The sequence below is a fragment of the Puma concolor genome, chromosome D3 (assembly GCF_028749965.1).
Source record: "Puma concolor isolate L17-30 chromosome D3, mPumCon1.1.hap2, whole genome shotgun sequence".
In the NCBI taxonomy this organism is placed as follows: domain Eukaryota; kingdom Metazoa; phylum Chordata; class Mammalia; order Carnivora; family Felidae; genus Puma; species Puma concolor.
In genome coordinates, this window is record NC_141678.1 from 23,604,747 (window position 1) to 23,629,353 (window position 24,607).

The following is a 24,607-nucleotide window of genomic DNA, read 5'->3' on the forward strand; positions in this document are numbered from 1 at the left end:
GCGCCCCTAGTTGGTCTTTTTTGACTTGGTATGTTAAGGCCTGCGTTTCTTTCCAGTGCATCTGGTGATTAACTTATTCGTAGACTAGATTACACACAGTTGCTTACTTGGAAAACCTCATCCCAGGTAGGCACATCAGAGCCTCAATCTCCGAATGCCTGAAATCACCCACACGCAGGAAGGAATCCAGACTTAAATCTGGCCTGGACCTTTCTCTTCATGTAAGTCCAAGAAGAGACAAGACTCACCAAAAAGACATGGAGGCGAACGGTCTGGGGCTCTTCTCCCTAACAAGTTCAGAAGCACGCCCATGGGAAAAAGGCCTGGCCTCTGACGTTGCACAACCAACCGGGGAGAGCTGAACAGTGGCCTCTATTTACCAAGTTCTCGAACCCTGACCATGTAACATCAAGGAAGTGTCCCATCATGGAGGAGGAAGTAAAAATAAAATGGTTCCCATTAGCAGTCACTGAAACAGACCTTCATCCTGAAGCGTGTGGAGCCTGACTCAGAATGCCACTAAGCCAGGACACAGCCTGGAAGCGGCAGTCACCCGTGTCCGTGTGACCAAAGGGGACGTGCCTAGCCATAGCACCGGGCCCTGACACAGCGCTCCTCCCTACAAATCAGATGGACCCGGGCTAGATGTCCCCATCTGCAGATACAGCTCAGGGTCAGAGTGACACCTTGGCTCCGTGCTGGCAGCACCATGACTGACATGGCACCGTTCTTTGTTTTCACGTCCCGACCAGGTTTTCCCTCACAGGACACTTGAAGGAGCGGTTATCTGGCGGGTCGGGGCGCACTCCAAGGAGACAAAGCAGCGACTGTGGAACAGAGGCCAAGAAGGATGACTGTTTATAAACATTTGGAATTTTATTTAAAAAAAAAAACAAAAAAAACAAAACAAAAACATCACAACCATGAACATTGTTACAGTTAGAGGCCCTCTTGGTTCTCCACAATGATACTGAGCATGCTCACAAGGGGTTCCCATTGTTTAGTCTTAAACAACCATCTTTAAAAGAAGGAAAAAAAACTCGGCACACTACCATTTAACTTGTTTTAATGTTTCTTCACAAATGGTGAAAAATACTAAAGTACAGACAAGGAATAATCATAATGTTGTGGCCAACATTATAAATATGGAATTATAAATTTAAAACATTTTCTGGTTTAAAAAATAAATCTGGTAGTCAATGCAGCTCTGCGGGGTCTCTGCGTCTAGTAGGGCCGGTCTCTGCGTTCCTGACGGTGCTCGCCTCTGCAAGGCGGAAAGGGGTGATGAGTTAAAGGAGGGGGAATGAGAGGGAGCTTCCCACCCCCTCCCACTAGAGCCGGACCCACTCCAATCAGACAGGAAGGGGCTGTGGCCCCGACGCGCCCGGTAGCCACAGCTGGTTTTCACCATCACATACTTATCCATTTTCCCGGGGCCTCCACGCCCGCCTCTTCTGCCTCCCATCTGTTCCATCAAAGGCCCAGGGGGCCCACCGGGGCCACCTCGTCTTCCTCCACCAAAGCCACCTCGGTCCATGCCCCGGCCACCACGGAAGCCACCTCTGTCTCCACCACGGCCACCTCTGAACATTCCACCAGGACCACCGCGGTCCATGAGGCCGCCTCTTCCTCCTCGCATGCCACCAGGGCCACCTCTGCCACGGTCACCACCTAAAATAAGGAAAAGGACAGATCAGCAGCAAGACAGGACGGAGGCTGCTATGGACATGCCTCAGAGGCTGCTCAGGATCTGCGACCTCCTCCCAGAACAGAAACAAAGCAGATACTTTACTTGATCTGAATATCTGGGCCATACTTTATTTAGGACTCGAGGACCCCACTGCCAAGATTGCACTTACTGCAACCATCAGCTTGGCCGTCAGCAGCGGGACTTTACCAAGTCCACCAAGTTAACAAGAGAGGTTTATAGTACGAAGAAGCTGAGGGGATGCTCCCAAAACCTATACCTACCCGGGGGTGGAAAGGGTGGTGGAAGGAAGCCTTCAGGCTTCGGGGCCTTACACTGGTTGCATTCTGTTCTCCAGGCGAAGTTCTGGTTTCCACACCCCCTGCATAAAATTGTATCACAACAGAAATCACCAACTGAACTAAGGAAGTTAAGCAAAGGCACTCACTGTATTTCCACCAGCATAAATATACTGGGGTCTGGGTCACACACCAGTAAGAGGGTCTGTCAACAGAAACTGGCTTTAGAGCCACCACCTCAGGCAGCAAGGCACCCAAAGGACTGAGGTATGATCCAGAAAATGTCTGCAAAACCACACACACGTGGACCCCAGGAGTCCACTGGAACCATGACTTCCTTCAGAAGGCCCCCCATCCACCCCACCACAGAGCAATCTGGGTCCTCATTACAAAACCATCTAGACAAAAACCATCCAGTGGCCCTCCTCTCCACAGTGGGAATGGGTAAGATGTGACTTCACTAGTGCAGACTGTCAGTTTGTCAAGAGAAGTACATACGGATTGGGGCACTGCCAGTCTCCAGCTCGGTGCTGGACGTTTCCTCCTCCGGATGGGTTCCCCCGGGAACCCCGGGGCCCTCTTGGGGGAAAGCCACCTCTGTCTCCTCCACGGCCTCCCATGCGACCCATGGGGCCCCCAGGACCTCCTGGGCCCCCTGGACCTGCAATAAGAAAAGAGCCAGTCACCTCTCCACAGCACTAGATTTGCTGCAGGGAACACCCTAGCATTAAAGGCATTCGCAGAGAGCACAGCTGTCAACTGTCCCATCATTGGCCCCAGACATGAGGGCCCAGCCCTGTGCCTTCCACACACATTATTTCAGTTAGCTCTCACAAACTGTACAAGAACAGGCATTTCATGCAGATGAAGAGACCCAAGCAAAATAAATATAAATAAATGGCAGCCTTGGGCTGATAGCCAGGCAGTGGTTCCCAGGCACGCCAGCACCCCCCCACCCATCCGGCCAAAAAACCCGTTCTTCTCTTCCTTTCATTCCTGCAAACTTTTGCTGTTGGTATTTAGTGGTTCAGTATTAATTCTACACACCTTCTTACTATTTCTAATGGGCTTGTTTACATTCTAGAAATCAAGTTTCTCAAAGACAAGTGTGCCATAAAATGCCCAAAGCAACACAGAAGCAGCTCAGGGAAGGTGTCTGGTAAATACCTCCACGGAGCGGTGGCGGCATCCCCCGGCCCTCACGGGGAGGCATACCACCCCGCATGCTGTTCATTGGAGGCTTCTTCCGAGCAAGAGAAACCTTAAGTTTGCTCCCTTGAAAATCTTTCCCTGGAATAAGAGAACAGAATACCAGTTACTCCCAACTCTTCCCTCCTTGGGGGATTAGGCAAGGCTAGAACACTCCTTGCTCACAATCCACCACCACCACACTCATCCCCTTAACCCCAGCACAACACACGTGCTCCACCCACACTCTGCTCTAAGATCGTCATTGGCAAGGCCATAAACACCTTCAAAAGCAACCTCATAAACCTCTGTACCCTAAGCCAGGGGAAAACGAAGTGCACTGGCACCTGTGCCCAGAAAAGGGTGAGAAGTAGGAACAAGTGCATGAAAGTGGCGAAGAGAGAAGACCCAGGAGCTGTCCTCTGGCACTTTCAAGTTGGTTTTGTCTGCAGTGAAAACTCCAGAACCAATGCCAAAGGCCAAATGTATATATTGAAATGTATACTGGGTTTCTGTGTGGTTGTCTGTACCTCCTGATACCCGTGCTTAGAGAAGCATCTACAACTTTAAGCAAGGTGGATTTGTAATAATAAGGACTCAAAATAAAGAATCTCCTAATCCAGGGCCAGCAACTGGGCCCTCCCATGGCAGAAGGGAACCAGGCATGTAGCTTCCCAACAGCCATCCAGTGCTCTTCTAGCACAGACAGAGGGTCTTCTGGCTCCTACGGCTCTCAAGTTCCTCCTTCCCACCATTCCTTCTAGTCACACAGAGGGAGAACAGATCCTTGTCCCTAAAATTACTTCAGAGAACAATATTCTAACATACATCAGCAAGACCCTTGCTTCACCTGCAGGCTGATACACACATCTACTCTAAGACCTTCAGTGTGCCCCAGGGCAGGTGGAGTTAAGAATGTCAGTGAGCACCCCCTGTTGACTCTAGAGCTCCTACCATCAAACCACTCCACGGCCGCCTTGGCAGTTGGTGGGTCTTCATAGGACACTGTAGCATCGCCTTTGGGCTTTCCTGTTTCCTTGTCCAAGTAGATATGGATCATGGGTTGTCCGGTTCTCTTGTTCATCTAGGCACAAAATAGCACAGTTAGGCTTCTTTTGGGGGAAATAAAGCCCATGCAAAATTTAGATAAGCCCTTGGATCGTCCAAAGCAGTAATTTTTCCACACACACGCACACTTAGTAGGATGTTAGTTTATCTCCTTAGTACTGCAATTATGGGTGACTGATCTAAATTGCCATAACATATACACTTAGGTGATTTTTTTTCCCCTTAGGTGTAGGGATCATGAAAACCAAAACATGCCTTAAGTTCTGAAGTGTGTCAATGAACACTTCAGGGTTCCGTTCTTTCCCTAGTTGTCATTCTGCTGGTGTCCTTGCACCTACCCGACATTTTGTGTGTCCATACTAACAGGCACCTGGTCAGAGCAGCCACCTCTTATAATGTGACAGTCAGGCTTTGATGCCATCACATAAGCTATGTCTCGCTTAAGGAAAAATCTTCCTTAAATCATTACAGGACTGAGTGTGCTAGAAGCATTCTTGATTACGTCTAACACAGCCAATTTTTCCTCCAGAGCTAGAACACATCACTAGCTTTTCAGGTGAACACCAGATGCAATGAGATTGTATTCAGGAGCCACACTGTACAAGAATATGGCTTCATGTGTTTTTTGCATTAAATGTGCGTATGATCAAAGTCTAATCTATACGTGTTTGTTTGTACACCTAGTGATACCTAAGAGTACTGACATAGAAGGCTTTCTTTTTTTTTAAAAGAAAGATAACTTTTGTAAGATTATGTACAGATACCTATATTTTTATAAATAACATATACAGATTGAAAAGAAACATGGAAATAGCGGTATGAATGATGGGCTATGTGTGTTTTTAAAGGGTTATTTATTTTGAGAGAGACAGACAGCACGGGTGTACAAGTGGGGGAGGGGCAAAGAGAGAGGGAGAGAGAATCCCAAGCAGGCTCCACACTCAGCATGGAGCCAGCCGACGTGAGGCTCAATCTCATGAAGGCAAGATCACCTGAGCTGACATCAAGAGTCAGATGCTCAGGTGACTGAGCCACCCAGACGCCCCTTGGGCTATGTATTTTTAAAATCTCCTTTATTTTACAAAATTCAAAATATACACTACTTTCTAAACTAGGAAAAAACCCCATGTACCCAAATAAACAACATGCCATATACATCACAAGTAGAGAGAAATCTTCATTATGTGTTAAGATCTACCAGAATCAACCCTATTTCTATGCAGTTACAACCACCACAAAATCATTTGAAAATGACCATTAACTAAAAAAAAAAAATCTAAAAATAAAACTAACGAAGACTTGCAAAACCTTATTAAGGACACAGTCTTTATTAAAGACCTAAATAAATGGGCATAGGATATTCATGGAAAAAACTACTCAGTATTATAAAAATGTCAATTCTCCTCAAACTGTCTTACAGATTCAATAAATACCCAACTGGGGTTTTTAAAGAACTTCCTAAACGGAAATGTACACAGAAGAGCAAGCAGTAAATAGCAAAGCATTCCTGAGGAAAAAGAACAAAACTGAAGAATTTGCTTGATATTTGCAGATCTCAAGACTTGGCACAAAAATAATGAGCTCTGCTATCATTAGCACAGGCTCATACAAATGAACCCAAAGTATACAAGATATGTTATGTGACTGATACAGTCTATACCATCCAGGAAAGGACAGATCTTTCAATAAACGTTGCCAGAACACAAGGTCTTACGAATAGAAAAGGAAGACACAAACCAGTAAGGACAAGACTGGTAAGTTCAACTACACAAAGAGCTTCCATTCATCCCAAGAAAAGGAATTAAAGGCTGGGAGAATACATCTGCAGTATTAGACAAGGATCAGCCTTCAGAGAATATAAAGAACTATAGGCAGAACAACAAACAACAATCCAATGAAAAATGAGCATAAGACTAACAGGCATTTCACAAAAGATAGCATGCAATTAGAACATGATTAGCAATCAGGGCAAGTCAAATTAAAACCACATTTCCATTTTCTTAAAGTAGATTGGCTTAAACTAAAGATTCGGGAGATTCCCAGTGGCAGTGAGGATGTGGTGAATGTGGTATCAGGAATGCTGGCGGAATCGAAGTTGCTCAGCTGTACTCTTGTGAAGTTAAACATGCACACCTTAAGAACCAGCAATTCTATGCCTGGGTACAGTCGATCCTCATTATTCATGGATTCAATATTTGCAAATTTGCCTACTTGCTAAAATTTAGAACTCCAAACCCAATACTTGTAGCACTTTTGTGGTTACCTGTACACATGCACAGAGGGACAAAAATTTATGCTGCCTGATGCATGTGTTCCAGCTGACCTCCAGACACACTGCCTCCTCATTCCAGCTGTCTCTAGATAAGACCAGGGGATGGAGACTGTAGGGGACAGGGCAGTGTAGTGCAAGAAGTTCTGGCCGTGGGGCCGGTTAGATGAATTTGAATGTCAACTCAGGCAAGTCATTTAACACTTCAGAACCTCACTTTCTCTTTATAAGAGTAAACAGAATCTCAGGGTGAATTGTTTTTAGAATTTAGGATTATAATCTATGTGAGATGTGTGTATACAGCTGTGTACATACTTTCCCTAGGAGCAGTGGTTGAGCATTCATTAATTCAGTATTTTGTAGTGACTTTACAGAACTTAACTACTGCAAGTAAGTGCACTGTGCCCCAGTAGTGTACAAGAATGTTCACTGCATCATGGGCTGTAGACTAAAAACTTAAAAATAACCCAACTGTCTATTAGAGAATATATGAATAACTTGTGAAGTATTTACAAATGAACAAGACTCCCCCCCAAAATTTTTTAAATCTTAGATTAATATTTTTTTTAAGTTTATTTATTTTGAGAGAGAGAGAGAGAGAGAAAGGGAGGGAGAGAGGGAGAGGGAGAGAGAATATGAATCCCAAGCAGGCACCACACCCAGCAGAGCCTGATGTGGGGCTTGATCCCACGAACTCGGAGATTGTGACGTGAGCTGAAATCAAGCATCTGATGCTTAACTGAGCAAACCACATGCCCCTTCCCAAACTTTGGGATTTCTGACCTGGGGACCCCCAGTCCCTTCTCAAAACCCTAGTGTCTCTTAGTTTTCCCCACGTAAGGAATAACCCAACCACCACTGCAATAGCTCAGATCAAAACTTTCTGGTCACACCAGTTTTGTTGAACTCCTCGGACCTTCTGCCTTGCTACTCCCTCCATTTTTCTGAAAAGCCTTCCCGACTCTGAACTATACAGCTCTATTCGTTTTACCCCAGTCCTCCTTGCTGTATTTACTTTTCCTCCATAACATCATCTAACATACTGTATTTCTTTTTACTATGTTCCCTATACGTGAACTCCAAGGGTTTCTATCTGCCCATTCCTGCTGTATTCCCAGAATACCGCTGCCTTACAGTACCATCTAATAAACATTCTCCAATACTAAGCATACGTCTACGAAAAAAAAGGGAGAGGTAAGATTTGGGATGGGAGTGTTGACAAGGGATAAAAGTGGCAAAGAAATATGCCACATACACTTAAGGCTCTACTACTTACACCAGGAAGAAGAAATATAAATGTTCACTATTTTAAAACTGTTATGTTATATTCTGTATTTCACAAAAAGTAGTGTCCATGTAAGTATTCTTACAAGTAACTGACAATGATAAACAAAGGACTGAGTTGTTGCGGTGCCAGGGTGGTTCAGTCAGTTAAGCGTCTGACTTCGGCTCAGGTCATAATCTCTCAGTTCAAGGGTTTGAGCCTGCTTCGGATTCTGTGTCTCCCTCCCTCTCTCTGCCCCTTCTCTGCTCACGCTCTCTCAAAAATAAGTAAATATTAAAAACAGATTAAAGAAAGGACTGAGTTGTTAAGTATACCCAAACCATATTTAGCATTTCTTTTCCACATAAAGTTTTTTTTGTATTTTAAGGAGCAAACTACAACACACTAAGAAAAGTCAGGCAACTTCAGAAGCAGTCAGATCTTCAGAAACATTCAACATCAACTATGTCTCTATGAAGTAAATGCCTAGTGACTGGAAGATCTGTCAGCTCACATGGTTATGCTTTTACTCACCTTAACAACTCCACACTGCTTAAAGAAGTCTGCCAGATCATCCAGAGTCACATTGTCATTTAAGCCTTGCACATAAATTGCACTGTTGTCAGAGTCTTCATCTGGATCTACAGGTGGGCCTTCCAGAAAAAAGACAGAAGGGAGTTATTGTCCTGTATCTACATGGACTAATTAAGCCACTAGTCACTACTACTCACTGGTAATTATCACAAAGCTAAGAGAACTACCAGCCACACTAACAAGAATGCCTTGGAACTTGTGGTTTCCTTTGTCTACGGCTATTATGGAGTAGACGCTCATGAGAAAGGGAGCCCAAACTGCTCCCGACAGCAAAAATATCACACCGATCTGTCAGGCTGCTGAGCTCCAGCACACACTTAACTTCTGTGCTGTTTGTTTATAAAGCAAGATACAAAATTCAAGAGTTCAAAATTACCTAGATCAAGATCTGGTCCTTCGTCCATGGGTCCTGCCAACCAGGAAAGATCACATAAGATACTATTAGTGCACGTCTTGCAAGCTACAAACCTTACAAACACACATAGCTATCTACTATACCACCATTTGATGGGGCTTCATTAAATTCAAAAAGACCCGCACTGCTAAAATGGAGCAGTGCCCCTTTAAACATTTGTGAAAGATTTGCTAGGGTTTTGCTTTTTCTTTGCTGGTTTGCTTTTAAACCATTAACCAAATACACTCTCAATGCTTATGTGCCAAATTAGTGTTAAATTTAAGTCAAAAATTTTCCTCCAAACAAACCAAATTTAAAAAATGGATTCTCCCCCATATTACAGAAGCAGTTGCTCAATACTTCAAGTTACCCTTTGTTTTGTAACCATAGGTTAACCTTATTACCCCTAAGACAATGCCGGCAGTACCCATTAGTCTCTTTGTATAGATCATTTTTAAACCGCTTATGAAACTAATAAAAAATTATAGTTTTCTAAAAACTGACTGTATTTTTTTTTAAACACTATCCATGGTAATACTCAAAAACTTACCACCAGGCTTATTGAAGCCACCTCGCTCTCCAGCGCTGCTGGGGGGATAAACGAAGAAATGAAGGCCTTTCCCTTTAAAAGCCAGTACCGCTCTGAGCCTTGGGGGGGCTCGTGGGGAAGAAGGGCACTGGCTAAACACATCTCCAAACAATGCATCTCTCTCATCTCGTCACTATGCCTTTCTTCAGGGCAGCTTGCTCAAATTTTCTTTATATACAACCTTGCTTGTCTGATTGTACACACCAGTGTGGTTGGTTCCTTTCATTTCGGGGGCTGGTATTAATAGTGCAATACTTGGCAAATTAGGGGAAGAAAACAGATCCCAACACCCACCCCATAGGCTGAAAAACAGGGAGAGCTTGGTCGTAGAGTGGAGCAACAAAGCTGGGGCAACTGCTTTCCATGTTCATAAAGGTGCACCCTCAACCTCTCCTAGGGGAGAGCCCAGGGAGGCTTCCTAACAAGTCACAGTATAATCAAGCAGGAGACAACCACATTAAACGCCTACAACACACATCAGAGGACGCATCCAGCCAATCTTCAGCATAAAGCCATACATTTCAGGGCACTAATGGGTTTAACAATTGCTGTGAAAGGAGAATTTACAACAAATACCAAGGCTCAACAGACTGGGGGTGCAACTTTATAGACATATCAGTTGAGAACAGAGATGACAGCAGTATAATATTACTGCCTCACATACTGTAAACAGGGGGAGGGAATATGCTGGGCCTTTTGTTTTTTCTTTAAAGTTAAATAAAGGCAGCTCCCCAGTGGGAGGCCTTGAGCTTTTCCTAACCAGTATTGCACCTTTAATACCTGAATATACAGTTTCAAGCTGTTGCATGCAGCTTTCTTTCCTTTTTAAAAGTACACACCATAAAATGTTCTCTCTCTTTAAACACAAAAGTTTACACTTTAATGTTACACAATTCTAGAGTATTATACCTCCTCTGGTTCATTACCAAATAACAAGTATGCAGTTACCAAAGTTACAGAAGGATTCCATTTATACAATGAATACATTTTGTTAAAAATATTCTATGTATATTTTTCCTCTCCATATGGACACCGTGTCTAGTCCCACTTTTCATTATGCTGCCGGCTGAGTACTGAGTACGGGTACTTTTTAAGTATTGAAGTGTATACAAGGCTCTCACTTTGTAACCTGTAGCATATAAATGCGACAAAGCATGTTAAAAAGTTTCCACGTTTAACAGCCAATGAAAATATCAAAATACTGAGGCAATGAAAAAGGGCATGTTAACAACATTGAGTGCCTTACCTGCTGAAGACACTGAAAACCATCACCACACCACAGTAAAAAAGAGGGGAGGGGAGAATGCCCCTGTCCTGTCCCCAAGGAATCCAACTGACTGCTTCACAGTCAGTTGAAAAACCTGTGGGAAAGCCACGATTTTTTCTATGGCTCCAGGAGAGACTTCTCATCCAGAAAGAGGGGATCCCTCTATTAGCAAAGTCTAGCAAAATTAGTAGAATTATTACTTCTGGAGTATTAAAATGAGCGAACTTGTAATTGGTTTTGCAATTGAAAAATTCTAAGAATTCTAGGTGATTGGAGACGTGATGATAGTAATTTCAAGTGTCTACATCTATTTTAAAACATCCATATAAAGAAGTGAAACCTTTATAATGGAATGATTTTCTCCAAATCAGACTGATTTTACTTTTTACCAAATTGTTCATAAATTTTTGTATTTTGTCAAGTAACGGTTTCTTCCAATAAAGATTTCACCAAAGACTTTAAGTTATGCAGAATATGCAAAGTGGTATGTTCAATCAGTATCTTTCAACAGTAAACAGATTTGCTAATATAAAAATCAGAGATCAACTTTTATTCTAATTTTGAAGTCCACTTCTATATATATATACGTATAAAAATCCTATCCAGTTTTTCCTTGAACCAACAGTGGCACCGATTCCAATATACATAATATGTAACATTCTGCATAACTTTTTTTACTAATTTATATAGGGACAGAACACACACAGAACTAAACCTTCTGGATTATGTTAACCACCAACATTATACCTCACCTTCATCAAAGTACAGACACCAGAAAGGGGAGAAGGGACGGGAGAAGGGAGGGGAGGGGCAGGCACAGGTAGCAGGGTTATTATATTGATCTAAACAAAGTTTTCTAAACCAGATTGTGCCATTAATCAAAATGGTCAAACCGATTTAGACTTCTCAAGATCTCCAATGGGGAGTGATCCTGTAATTATATACATTACTCTGCAAAAAACTATTGGACTTTTCTGTGTACCAGGTGCACCTCAGGGTTACAGGACCAATATCTTCATCATTATGTTCAACAGTTGCGAGTACAAACAGAAGTTGGGGACAAACACCGGAAAACAGCTGCTCTCCTTTTCTGCAGTATATATATATATACACCAGGTGTTTCAAGACAACCATTCAGAGGCCATTAGTTAAAAACCTAGGGGTGTTAGAAGGTTGTGTGTGTTCCATCCCGAGTCTATTACCCACAGAGGCTTTTGACCTCTGGAAACCATGAAGGGAACTGAAAGCTCTAGTTTCAAAACCATTCTTTATTCTCCCCAACCCAACTAAGTAGATTGGCAGGGAAAAAAGCAAACTGCCACTTAATCTATGCCACAAAGATGACATTTCCATGTTTTAGAAGATGGCCTGGGCTCAACAGATTGTCCATGGAAATGTAGAAATAAATTTCTTATGTCTTTCAGTCCCTTCTTTCCATTGAAAATCCTATGGATGAAACAAAATTAAGTAAAAGGATAAAAGGTTTGCTCTTACCCCATTCCACCGCGTCCTCCTCCCCGCCCACCTCTGCTCATGCCTCCACGATCAAATCCCCCTCTTCCCCTGCCCCGGTTATCAGGGCCACTCATGCTCCGGTTCTCTCCTGGTCCGGAAAATCCTCCAGACTCCTGCCCATAAACACCCATGCTACTGGGGTGGTCCTGTCGGAATGAACCTGAGGAAAGAGTCACATCTGTAAGCCATGGACCAGCATTTGAACCACTGCCTGTTGTACTTTCTCCTGGAATCACAGAATTCTCAATTGCAAGGCACTAACCAAGGCACTATCTTCTTCACACCTGACAAGGCACATCTATCAGTAGGCTCTTATAAGTTTAACCAAAACTGCTAATTCATCAAGTGAAATAACCTTACATAGTTACCCTAGAATAAACCACCCAAACAAACAAAAGCCCCCTGGCCAACAGTTTGTAAGGTTTTGTATCCTAAGATGTCTTCAAAAGCTGCTGCTTTAAACTACTCTCAAAAGCAAAAACAGAGCCAGGTTTCTTAGGGCTTTAGAATATTGCCCCATCAAGCAGCACTACTCATTTCATAGCCACAATGAAACATGCCCATGGATAGAGTTTAGTTAAAAAAACACTTAAAAAAAAAAAAAAAAAAAAAAAGCAACAACAAAAAAACACCCCAAAACCTCAAAACAAAAATCCCCCAACAATCCGGGTAAAAATTAAATTGTGAAACAGCAGTTTTGAATTTTTGGTTATTTCTCCACGTCAAACTAAGTGTTCTGTGAGAAGGACTTTTTTTTTCTTTACAGATGTGAACAAAAACCAAAAACAAAACCTAGCATTTTTTAGACTATCAAAATTGCAGTAGTCTTCAACAGCTACCTGCTCATGTCCTTCTAATGAGTTGTGGTGGGCAGGCCACAGGAATGCCAGCTTCACTCACTGTATGTAACCTCAAAGAGAGCAAAGCTGGCAGTCTTAACATGTGTGCTCTGGTCAGTTACAAACTCTCTTTTCTCTCTTTTGCAAGGCATACTAACAACAACTAAACTGGAGAAAAGCACTCATGTCTTTAGTGGGACATCCAAGTGGTTAGCCAGGATGCTACGTCCTAAAGATGCATCCTGGAGTCTGAAAGTAAACAACTGTAAAGAGCATTTCCCCACGTTCAGAAACTCCAAACATAATCATTCTTATTTGGTTTTCTCTCTTAGCAACTCACTCTGCTGCCCGTAGCTGCTGCTCTGTTGGCTATATTGACTTGGAGCCTGGCTGTAGGATCCAGTTTGGGGGGGATAACTAGTGGGCGGCTGCTGCCCATAGCTGCTTTGTTGACCATAGCTACTCTGCTGTCCATAGCTGCTCGGCTGCCCATAGGTGTTCTGCTGAGAGTAACTGCTCTGATCATAACTAGTCGGCTGTGTAGAGGAATAGCTGAAAGAAAAAAAAAAGCTTTTTAGAGAGGCTTGTTATTTCTTCAAGCCCCCTTTAATCAAGAGACATTCAAAGCATGTGACATAGAAACACTCAAAAATGCACTTACTTTCTACATATCAACAGTTTGAATTCAAAATAAGCAAATATTTTTGTATTTGGAACAATAAAGCTTTAAATGCACAAGAGAGGAAAATACCGAAAACCTATCTAGTATACAACATACGACCCTAAGAGTCTCCTCTTCTACTTTGCACCCCATTAAAACCAGAGTTATTTTTAATTAAATTCAAGGCCAATTTGGGAGTTTAGGTGCTTCCTGGATTAAGGGAAGAATACATAGGGCATGCTGACCCAGTGAAAAAGCCACCAAGGAAAAGGAGGTAGTTAAGTATGGCAGCTCTAAGCCTGGCTCCAACAATTCCCTTCAGTCATGACAGTGATTTTTCAGAAGGTACAAGACTGCTCGGTGTGTGTGTGTGTGTGTGGTCACACAAATATGGCAATTTTCTCTTGACAATTTGTCCCAAGTTTCAAACTATTTTTCTATGTACGGTATATAGTTTTAAACTTTTAGACATGTCTGATCGATCATCTACGAAATCTGGGCATTAATGAAGGAAAGATGGAGAAGAAAACTTCAGAATTAAGACACTATACAAAAAGCATCAGAAGTTCTTCATCTGCTGACATGGCAACCACATGTCAGGGAAACTAAACCAAGATACCTTCTTGCATAGAAATAAACCTTGAAAAGAACTATTAAACTTTAGATGAACTATGATAATGAAGAAAACAAAACAAAACAACCCCATCATATTAGAAGTACAGTTAAACTAAGCCTCTACCACCACACCCAACAGCATGGCTATACAGACCCAACAGCCTCTCTTCACTAGGTGCACCTATTCAATGGGCCACATTAACTACTTGCAGCAGAACAGGCGCAACTGGGCTCTGTGAAGAACTCTTGCTGTAAGCCTGCCCATTGCTGCTCCAAGTTGTGCACTTACCGGGTCAGCTGTATCTGCTTCTAAACCTGTTCACATCTGCTGTGCTCTACTGTGTAAACCAATGAAATTGAGTACAAAACAGGGAACTGCCACCTCTAGCAGAACTAAGTCAACACTTCAGGACACAATTCAGACAATTCATTTGAAAATTTGCTTCTAATTAAACTGTGAGCGAGAAAACGTGTTCTTTCCTCTACTATTAAAAGAAACCCAAACTAGACATTACAGCTGCTGGTGTGGTTAACCTAAGACAGAAAATGTTGAATAAGCCTGTAGACAAAAGTAAAGGCCCTGGCCCGATCATTAAAAGACTTGTGCATGAACGGACCTCTGAATTAAGTCAAATATGAAATGATTACAGTGAAGTTTCTTTTCTTTTTTATGTCCTGCACTTTATCCATCCAAACTGCGTTGGAGAAGGTGGCTCCCATGGTTGGGTTTACCTGTTTTCATATACCTGTTTTTCATGCATCTGAATTAGCTAAAAGAGCAAAATTAAAAGGAAGAACCTGGAGTGGTAACAATGTTTTCATTTGTATTCAAGAGAAGAGAGTTACTGGCTGCCAGGTACTACTACAGGGACCTAAGACTGATTAATGTAATACTGCATGGCCAGGCTTAAACACTGAGAGAGTCAGATAACCCATTTCACCTAAGGAAGAAGCACGTCAACAGCCTGACAAAAACGATTTTGTTATTCTACTAGCTCACTGGCCAGGAAGATACTGACCTGGTAGGAGGATAAGATGGTGGTGCCGTGACTGGCTGCATGGGGTAGCTCCCAGGTACCTGGGGATAACTGTAGTTACTCTGTCCATATCCTAGGCTGGGCTGGTTGTAACCCCCTGTGCTAGATTGAGGTTGACTAGTCTCAGCGGGTTTGTTACCATCCTGCGGTCTAAAAGGAGAAATAAAAAAGTAAGACTTTTTCCCTCAACCATAAAACTCCCGGGAATAAGAACTCTACAACCCCGGAGCAACGTGCAATGGTAGGATTGAGCTTGGAAGTAAATACAATTGTGAAGTGACCTACATCAAACCCAGTGTTGGTCCAACTGTATTTGCTGGAAGAGGACATGAAAAAAGAGGGAGAATTCATCACACCCACAGAAGAGATACCAACATGTTCCATTTGTTCCACATTAACACAGCTATGAAAGGCAGTTACAAGATTTTCTGCTGCCAATTTAAGTGATCTGGGAGGGGAGGTGGTTTGTTAGGTAAGAAAATGCTTTCTCTCAAAAAGGACGTTGCAGACAGACAAGAAACTTTTAACAGTAACGCAGAAGTTTTAGTACTGTCTAGTAACTGTGGGTTACTTTATGTTTCTCATTTATTAGGACCAAACCTGAAAACACATTTTCCTAACTCCGACTGCCACTAATAACTAACTTTGCTTGAACATCTCCATAATGGAAACACCAGAGTAGGGGAGGGACATGCCTCTCACCAATGCTCGGATGAACTGGGAAATATTAAGTGATAAAAACCAATCCCAATCCCGAAGGAAAACAAACAAAAAAATCCAGGGTTTTCTATTACCTCTCAGTCCTAACTGTGCAACAAGACAGTAGCAAAGTGAGCTTGAGCTATTTTAAGCAAACCCCCAAGAATCGGTAGGCAGACCAGACAGGATGTGGAAGTACTGCTTTCTCCAGAGCTGAAATAGGTCACAAGCCCCCTCTTTCCAGTGGAAAAAAGGAGTAGCTGTCACTGGTCACGAGACAGTTTTAAAGTGGTAAGGATTGAAACTCGAGGGAAAAAAAGGAACCAAAAAGAGTAATTTATAAAAACCAATTAATAGATCTGCCCCCCACCCCCACCCCACGGCTTGGATATACTGTTGCAACGGATCATCTAACGGGCCTTTTAACATTCGATAACACTCTGCAATGCCTAGGTCAACTGAAATGGAGCCCTATAGGAATCAGTGAGTTTCACCTCACTACTGCACAGGCCGTCTAGCAGATGCAGACTACCAAGTAGCTCTGATTACTCACTGTGCACATTAGAAGTAATTTCATGAGTGTTTGCCAGAGCTAATTTCTTACCTCTACAGTAGGCAAAAAGTCTAGGTTACAAGTTGATCTTGTTTATTCCCTAAAGTCTTCTTTCAAATCAGAATTCAATGTTCCTTCAAGACTGTATGCAGATGCCACCTATGTGCATTGCCTAAAGCAAAGACCTGAAATCTTCTGTTAAGTAATAATATTGTTTACCTGCTAATTAGTCATGGAGTATGAAATGTGTTTGCCCAAATATTCACCCCATAACAGGATATCCAGTTAAGAATGTATACTTGCCTGTGGTATTTAGATAACCAAACTACATAATACAGAAAAAATCATGTCAATTCCTTCAGCTAAGACACCACTGTAGGACTTCCCACCTCCCCTTTACTGTGAACTGCCATGTTTTCCCCAAAGAGAAACGTGTTACCCATTTACAAGGCCAATAAAACCAAAAATAAAAGCACCAATAGTACCAACTCTATCAGCTTTGTTGTGAGGGAAAACACACACCCGATTTTTTTCTGGGTTTGGTAATAGCCTCCTATCCTAAAAGATCACTCTTCTGAAACTAGACCATCTGGCCAGTGACATTCCTCATCTTGGCCCCTGGATGGCACCACTTCTCTACTAAATGGAGAACAATGTATTTGTGGTGTGTCCTAGCACATTAGCGTGATGATTGTTAAGCACACAGTCCACACTTAAAAGTATGTTAAGAGTAACCATCAAAAAGGAATGAAATCCTGGACACTCTTAAGTGTGCATAGTTGCTCTTTCCCGAAAATAGATTGATGCCCTGCAGAATCAGAACTAGGTGAGCATGGCCTTACCTTGCAGGTGCAGTGGCTGCCGGCTGCTGCCCATAGGCTGGGTAAGCAGGCTGAGTGCCATATGCAGACTGGGCTGCATAGGAGGCCTGGGTGGTAGTGACCGTAGCAGTGGTGGTATCATAAGCACCAGAGCCGTACCCCTGGACAGGCTGGCTGTACGCCTGGGGGGCAGTTGGAGTAGTATAACCTAGAACAAAGGACAGCTATATCAGATTCCTGGCTCTTCAGAGATCTGCCTATACACTCATTAACAGAACAATTTGTAAACAAACCACCTACTTTCAACCACAATATTTAGCCCCTTAAAAATTTCCCGTTCAGCGACAAACCAGTATTTAAAGCCTAAGTTCTCTGAAAGTTGCCCACTTTTCAGCAAAGCACTCTCCTTTGCTCTACAACCACACTTAACAGAAAGGAGGAAATAGGGTATGTTACAGAAAACAAGGTTCTTGCTGCAGCCCCCCCACCCCCCCCCCCCCGAATGAATAGGAGAAAAGTCGGCTTTTGCTAAATCTACTCTGGTTTTGCTAGCAGGCCTTCTTACCAATTTTATTGATTAACTAGTTAAGTACCCCAAAAAACTCTCAAGCAAGAATAAAACATCCCAGAAAGGGAAAAGCCAATGACACATTGCTAAATAGCTAAAAGTAATGATCCAGGTACTAGTTTCAGCAATAAAACCTGTAATTTGGAATTACTTTACTTTCAATCCCAATTACTCCAAAACGGACAGTTCAGGTTTGAGGAAACTGAATCACAGAGAACACGTGTTTAATCTTCAGTGGTTGATATTAAGAACAAATGAACACTCCAACAATTGCTACTTCTGTTTCAGGTCACAACTAAAAAGATGTTTGTTACCAGCACCAAGTTTTGAAATGGCACTCAAGTAATAAGACACTACAAATTATATTACTTAAGTATAACCAACGAAGGTTATCCTATCTGACCTTTCTGATAAATGATTTTAACAAAACTTAATACTCCCCAAATAAACCTTTAAAAGATAAATATTTTTCACATAATAAAACCATCTGAGATTCTAGGCTTGTCATCAAACTACCCATACACCCCTTCCTTTCTTCACCCACCACAAGCAAAAAGGTCTTTTTCCCATTTGGCAATATTGGAAGTAGACCCTAGAGTTAGCATCACAAAGACCTGCTCTCACTGGGAGAAGGCAGACCAAGGTAGGCTCTCTCCCTAGTTTGTGCCTCTACCAGACCAGGCAGGATGCAAACCCTTTCATCTGCAACTTGGGCTTGCAGTGTGACAAAAGGCCCCCAAATCTGCAGCTTCTAACTTGAATCCTCCTCCTGTGAGACGTCTTATAAACTTCCCTGGTACTGGGCTCTTCTCTGACTCCTCATGGTCAATGAGCACAAGTAAGCCATGCAACAAAAAGTTGGGTCTAGTTCTCAGCATTTATATCCACCAAAAAATAGTCTATATCTCAACTAAAGTAAAAAAAAGTTTCAGCACTCAAAAACAAATCTTGAATTAAGACTGCTCATTTAGTTAGGATTTAGGGCCTTAACCTTTAGTAAAGTGTCCTCACTATACACACACCTTATTAGCCAATACCAACTTCCCTCTGTACAATCTAAAGTTATCACCTCTTGTTGGACAGATTAATACTTTCTTCTCCATCCCAAACATTTTAGGTAAATTCTAAAGTTAATTATACACAAAGACAGTTATTTCCTTCTCAAAACTGCTAGGCTGAAATGTATATGAAAGCATAATGCACAAAACAGAAAGCCCCAAGCAATGGAAGTTTTTTAAGCTGGCATGTCGTTCGTCTGCTTATTTAATTTAAAAGTTCTCTGCAGAGTCCTAATGTCAAACATATAAAGCACTCATTTATTTAAATTTAACTGGAATCTAATTCCACCTACCCTATTACTCCTACACAGATTTTTTCCCCCTACAGATGACAGGGCCATCTATAAGATTCACAAGGGCAAGTAAAAACAACAAACTATGACTGATCAGGCCAACAACTGATGTCATAAAACTATGCAGTAACTGTTAGAGCCTTGTAGTGTTAAAGATTAAGGTAATAGACACTGGGTTAATTAATAATCTTTAAAATAATCTGTAGTACCCACACAAACAGCCAGGCAAATGAGCAAAAATTAACAGAGCAAAATGATTTAATGACAATAAAAACAACTGACAGCAAAAAGACAACACATCTCCTCTGTGCTGATGACTTTAAGGAAAAAGGAAACATTACACAAATCAACCAAAATTTTTATTCGACTTGAATGGTAAAAATTGAAGTTTCGGATTTTTATTCTAAGTAATGAGACGAGATTTATATGGCCACTTTCTCTTAAAGTTTAATACAGAAAAAAACTCTATTAAGAGAAAAGGGTCTTTTCATACATTCCTTCCAGTAACTATCTGATGACTTTTATGTGTAAACACAGCACGATGTAAGGACAAAAGTGTCTGAACCCATTCACTGCCTGTGAAGGTTCCTAACTTAGTTTGGTTTGGCCTCAGTTTTGCCCATCAGGTTTAATTTTGATGTCTACACTTCAAAGATCAATGGGAGCACTAAGGGAGGTATAAATGGTTCTCCATAAACTATAAAACCCATATAAACAGTCCTTATTAAGTGCAATCTCTTGCTCATTAAAGCCACTGGTTTCTGTATCAGAATGTCCTATGTTTTTGTACTCATGATAGAACTTGTCCATTTAATGACAATGAGAACACATGACTCTAAAGAACCTAGAAGACTCCTGCATTTCCTATAAATGACTTTATCATGTCCCTATAAAATGATCTAGACTCCAAAGGCTAGATCTAAGCTGTATTATTTATTTTCAAATGATACTTGTTTTTAAAATCGAGTGAAGGTAGTCAAAAGCTTCTGTTTACAAAATAAATAAATCCCAAGGATGTAATGTACAGCACCTTGACTAAGGTTAATAAACTGTCTTGTATATTTTAAAGTTGGTAAGACACTGTATCTTAAATGTTCTCAATGCAAGAAAAAAAATTTGTTAACCATGTGTACCAACAGATGTTAACTAGAATTACTGTGGCAATCATTTCACGACATATACAAATATGGAATCATTATGTTGTATACCTGAAACTAATATTGTATGCTCATTATGATCAATAAAAAACTCTAGTAGCTTGGTATGTAAAGTTCACCTCACGATTTCAAAATTGAATCTCACAATTCAAATTGCATGGTACTAGTTCCAGCTTCTCTTCCAGTACTAACACCAACAGGAAGTGCAAACATTTCTCATGCTATATGAGATATGCATTAATTACACAGATTAGGGAATTCTTCCCATCAAATCCAAGACATTGTCACTCAATGACATAAATTACATATATAGGTTTCCCCCTACTAAAGACTCTTGATTAATACAACAGGGAACTAAAAATAGTTGGAAAATTAGAGTTTTTACATCTTTAAGACTATTGTATATTCAATATTCTCTTATAATAATAAAGACGGGAGTGGGTGGGTGAGGAGAAGGTAGGAATTTTAAAATGTTATGCAGAAGCACTAAACATAAAAATTCTTATAAATTTTTCACATATTCCACTCAATCCTAGTATTAGGGTATACTTTGTTCTAATTCTCAGAGTAGTTTATTTTTTTAGCTCCTTGGAATGCTGGTACGACATACTATGAATTAAAATAATTAACATTTAAAACAGAAAATAAAATGTGTCTGGACTGGAAACCAACCAAGAGACAAACATTACATGCAGGGTGGCAGTCTGTTCCTCTAAATAAATCTACTCATGCAATCTATTCTTCAGGGAATAGGAGGAAGTCAGCTGGGGAATAGTTATCTGAAATACCTTTGGGAAAGTGAACTATTATTAGGGCCTGACAGAAAATAATGTAAAATAAAGCATAACCTTTCCCAAAATCACAAAAAGAAAAGGACATGGATCTGTGAATGGCACCTGAAGCAATTTCCCATTAGCACCTTGTTGTGTGTGATGTTAGAAAGTTTGAGGGTTAAACAGATGGAAACACCTAAAGGGTCAACATTACAGGGTTAGACAAGATGGAAAGCATTTCCCATGCAAGAATGAGCAGGATAGTCAAACCTGTACTGGTCCCTTCTACTGTGGAAAGCACAAAACAAAAAGTAGAGGGTACACTATCAGATGAAGCAAACAGATGTGAAAATCAGTTTGATTTTAAGCAGCTCACTTTAAGAAGGCTCATTCTTACCCAGTATTACTATTAGCACAATCTTTTATATATTCTCCATTTTGTTATGAAATTATTCAATACACTGTATGAAATAGTTAATAGAAAATTATCCCACCCACATTCTATTACAGATCCTTTAGGAGAACTAAGGAAAGAAAAAAGAGACCAAAAAAAGTGCTCCTCCTAAAAATAAAGGATCCCCAGATGCCAAAGTATGGACCAGAATATACAGCATAAATAACAAGATTCTTAGCAAACTCCCAGTGGCTATGACCCAAAAGTCTCTCCAAGGCAGGCCTTACCAGCAGGAGGTTGTCCATAAGAAGTTGCATAGGCAGTCTGCCCATAGGTCGCAGTGGTCTGAGCCTGGGTATAGCTGACATCAGTGGGCTGTCCATAGGTTCCATAACTTTGCTGCCCATATGCCTGCTCAAAGAAAACGCATGCAGGAAGTTCATATGTAAACCTTGTATTTTAGCAATAAAATAGATCGACTTATTTATGAGTTTCCAAATTGGGAGACCAAAAGCCAAAAATATTGCTTTCTAGTAAAAAGACTGGAAAAAACAGACAAGTGATTACATTATCACAAATGCTTGTTTTCCCTTATCTAATTCACTCATATTTTCGTAAACTTAACTACAAAAAAGTTCCTGAGATAATTAGGCAAAATCTCAGTTAACATACAAGAGATTAACAAGAGACTCTCAAGGGATGGGCAATAAGGGAACAGGTGCATAATTGCCAACACTTAGTGTAGCAGTTTTAGCAGCTGGAAACAAATGTTAGGAAGGCAAAATGAGCCAAAGGAAAGGAAAATGGGATTAAAATCTGTTGATTTGATAACCAGATTTTCAGCCTGACATACAGATTTAAAAACTATTACATCACTTCAAAAACAAAAAAAACAAAAACCAAACCAGAACACCAAGTGTCTCCTCTTAAGGTTAACATATCAAGGGCAGTCTTTTAAACCTGGACTTTAGTTAATACTTAAAACCTGGCAAGGAATGAGGTATTCTTCCAGGTTATTAGCAAGATTACATTTGAGATTTGAATGACCAATTATGTAAGATCTGCCAGACACTTCACAATCTGTCTGTCCTAGGATGTTTCCATGGAAGAATTATTAGCACCCATTTAATGTATGGATCATTTCAGAATTTGAAGTGATCTTAAGAATTCTAGGATGATAGTTTCTAACACTTGTTGGCCTAGGCTTTTTCTTTTTTTTAACTTTATACTCACTTGAGTTTTTATTTATCATTAAAAAAATGTTTTTAAATATTTATATGAGAGAGAGAGAGAGAGAGAGAGAGAGAGAGAGAGAGAGAGAGAGAGACAGTGCTCAAGTGGGCGAGGAGCAGAGAGAGGGGAAACACAGAATCTGAAGCAGACTCCAGGCTTTGAGCTGTCAGCACAGAACCCAATGTGGGGCTCAAGCCAACAAACCATGAGATCATGACGTGAGCTGAAGTCGGACGCTTAACTGAGTGAGCCCCCCAGGTGCCCCCACTTGGGTTTTTTTTTTAATTTTTATTTATTTTTGAGAGAAAGAGAATACAAGTGGTGGGGGGGAAGGGGGGCGGGTAGAGAGAAAGGGAGACACAGAATCTAAAGCGGGCTCCAAGCTGTCAGTGCAGAGCTTGAGTTGGGGCTCAAACTCACAAACCATGAGATCATGACCTGAGGCAAAGTCAGGCACTTAAATGACCAACTGAGCCATCCAGGTACCCTGGCCTAGGCTTTTAAACACAAGCTCCTGTACTGGAAAGGGCTCAGAGGCTCTGTAGCTAAGGAGCCATACTTAGCAGAGCTGATCCTGCCATTTACTGTGTGAACACTGGCAAATGACATATCTATGCACTGCAATTTTTTGTATTGACAGAATTGCTGTATAATAAAGTTAAATAAATTTAAACAGAATATAGTATGTAGACAGACCTAGCACAAAACAAGGCACTTAACTTGAGAAATGATACCAGAAAGGTATGGGGAGCTAGCAATTCCCAGTTTGAGAATGGTGTCATTTCACTCCCACTGTGAAAGTTTAAAACACCTGGGTATTTTTATGATTACAAGCACATACTTTCCTATTACTGAATTTTTTAAAAATATCTGCATCTGTTATTGTTTTAATGGCTGACAGAAACATTTTGCTTGGGGATGCAATCACATACAATTATCTTAAAGATTACCTGGGTGGTCTGTGCATATCCTTGAGTGGGCTGGGCGGTGTAAGCACTGTAGCTGTAAGAAAAATTAAATTCAAGAACTGAATACAGAACATTCAGATTCCATCACAAAATTCTCTATAACTCCAGGAGACTTGGTACTCTAAAAACAGTATAATCAATCACACCCAAAGTCCTGTTATAAAAGACTGACTTACCCCTGCTGGGCTGCAGCTTGGCTGTAGGTACTGTAATCTAGAGGAAACAAGGAGAGAAAATAGTGTCAAGTCAGCAGAGGCAAGGAAAAAGAAAAAAAGGGGTGAAGGAATTCAGGTGGCAGAGATAAATTCTTTAAATTGTTGAGAGGAAGTACAGGCTAATACAGGTTCCAATAAATACCTCTTGCCTCTCAACATCAAACCAAAAAATAAGTCTAAGCCAGTTAAATTCAAAGTTTGAATATAGTGCCAGCTAATGAGGTCAAGATCAGCTGATTTGGCAGAGCTACTTTGAAGGTTCCCATGACCACAAACCCCATTTTCATTTCAAATACATGGATCATCAGCCTAAGACTAACAAAAAAACCCCAAGATGAACCAACAGGATCAGAAGTTTTACCTTCATATAAAAATGAAGCATGCCACAATATCACAATGTTTAACATCAGACTGGTTACATCAGTCACTACACCTCCTCAAAAACTAGTTTTTCTATCACTCCCTCACTTTAGCAAGTTAGACCAACCAAAATTCCCTAGCAGGACTGTGACATGGAATGGCAAAAAGGAGAGCCACCTCAATCCAGTGTTTTAAAGGCCTTCCTAAGTATATCAGGGTTACATGTGTA

At 41.2% G+C, this 24,607-nt stretch overlaps 2 protein-coding genes across 6 annotated transcripts in view; one reads left to right on the plus strand and one right to left on the minus strand.

The window, feature by feature from the left end:
- RASL10A (RAS like family 10 member A) overlaps positions 1-4,963 on the plus strand; it is a 19,584-nt gene extending 14,621 nt beyond the window's left edge. Inside the window, exon 4 of the mRNA XM_086682154.1 lies at positions 753-4,963. Within this exon, the coding sequence (XP_086538280.1) occupies positions 753-864 (112 nt within the window). The 3' untranslated portion in view covers positions 865-4,963. The remainder of the gene's footprint in view (positions 1-752) is intronic.
- EWSR1 (EWS RNA binding protein 1) overlaps positions 1,050-24,607 on the minus strand; it is a 27,009-nt gene continuing 3,451 nt past the window's right edge. The window contains exons 2-18 of one of the 5 annotated variants that reach the window (XM_025933336.2): positions 23,980-24,016; positions 23,786-23,837; positions 21,890-22,013; positions 21,479-21,496; positions 17,381-17,567; positions 15,269-15,436; positions 13,314-13,525; positions 12,114-12,294; positions 9,314-9,348; positions 8,746-8,778; positions 8,310-8,428; positions 4,129-4,258; positions 3,154-3,276; positions 2,485-2,647; positions 1,972-2,069; positions 1,419-1,671; positions 1,050-1,264 (exon numbers count right to left, since the gene is read on the minus strand). In XM_025933336.2, the coding sequence (XP_025789121.1) occupies positions 1,225-1,264; positions 1,419-1,671; positions 1,972-2,069; positions 2,485-2,647; positions 3,154-3,276; positions 4,129-4,258; positions 8,310-8,428; positions 8,746-8,778; positions 9,314-9,348; positions 12,114-12,294; positions 13,314-13,525; positions 15,269-15,436; positions 17,381-17,567; positions 21,479-21,496; positions 21,890-22,013; positions 23,786-23,837; positions 23,980-24,016 (1,973 nt within the window). In that variant the 3' untranslated portion in view covers positions 1,050-1,224. Of the gene's footprint in view, positions 1,265-1,418; positions 1,672-1,971; positions 2,070-2,484; positions 2,648-3,153; positions 3,277-4,128; positions 4,259-8,309; positions 8,429-8,745; positions 8,779-9,313; positions 9,352-10,209; positions 10,482-12,113; positions 12,295-13,313; positions 13,526-15,268; positions 15,437-17,380; positions 17,568-21,478; positions 21,497-21,889; positions 22,014-23,785; positions 23,838-23,979; positions 24,017-24,607 lie in introns of those variants that run through there. The other 4 variants (XM_086682141.1, XM_025933335.2, XM_025933334.2 and 1 more) reach the window with 4 other exon arrangements.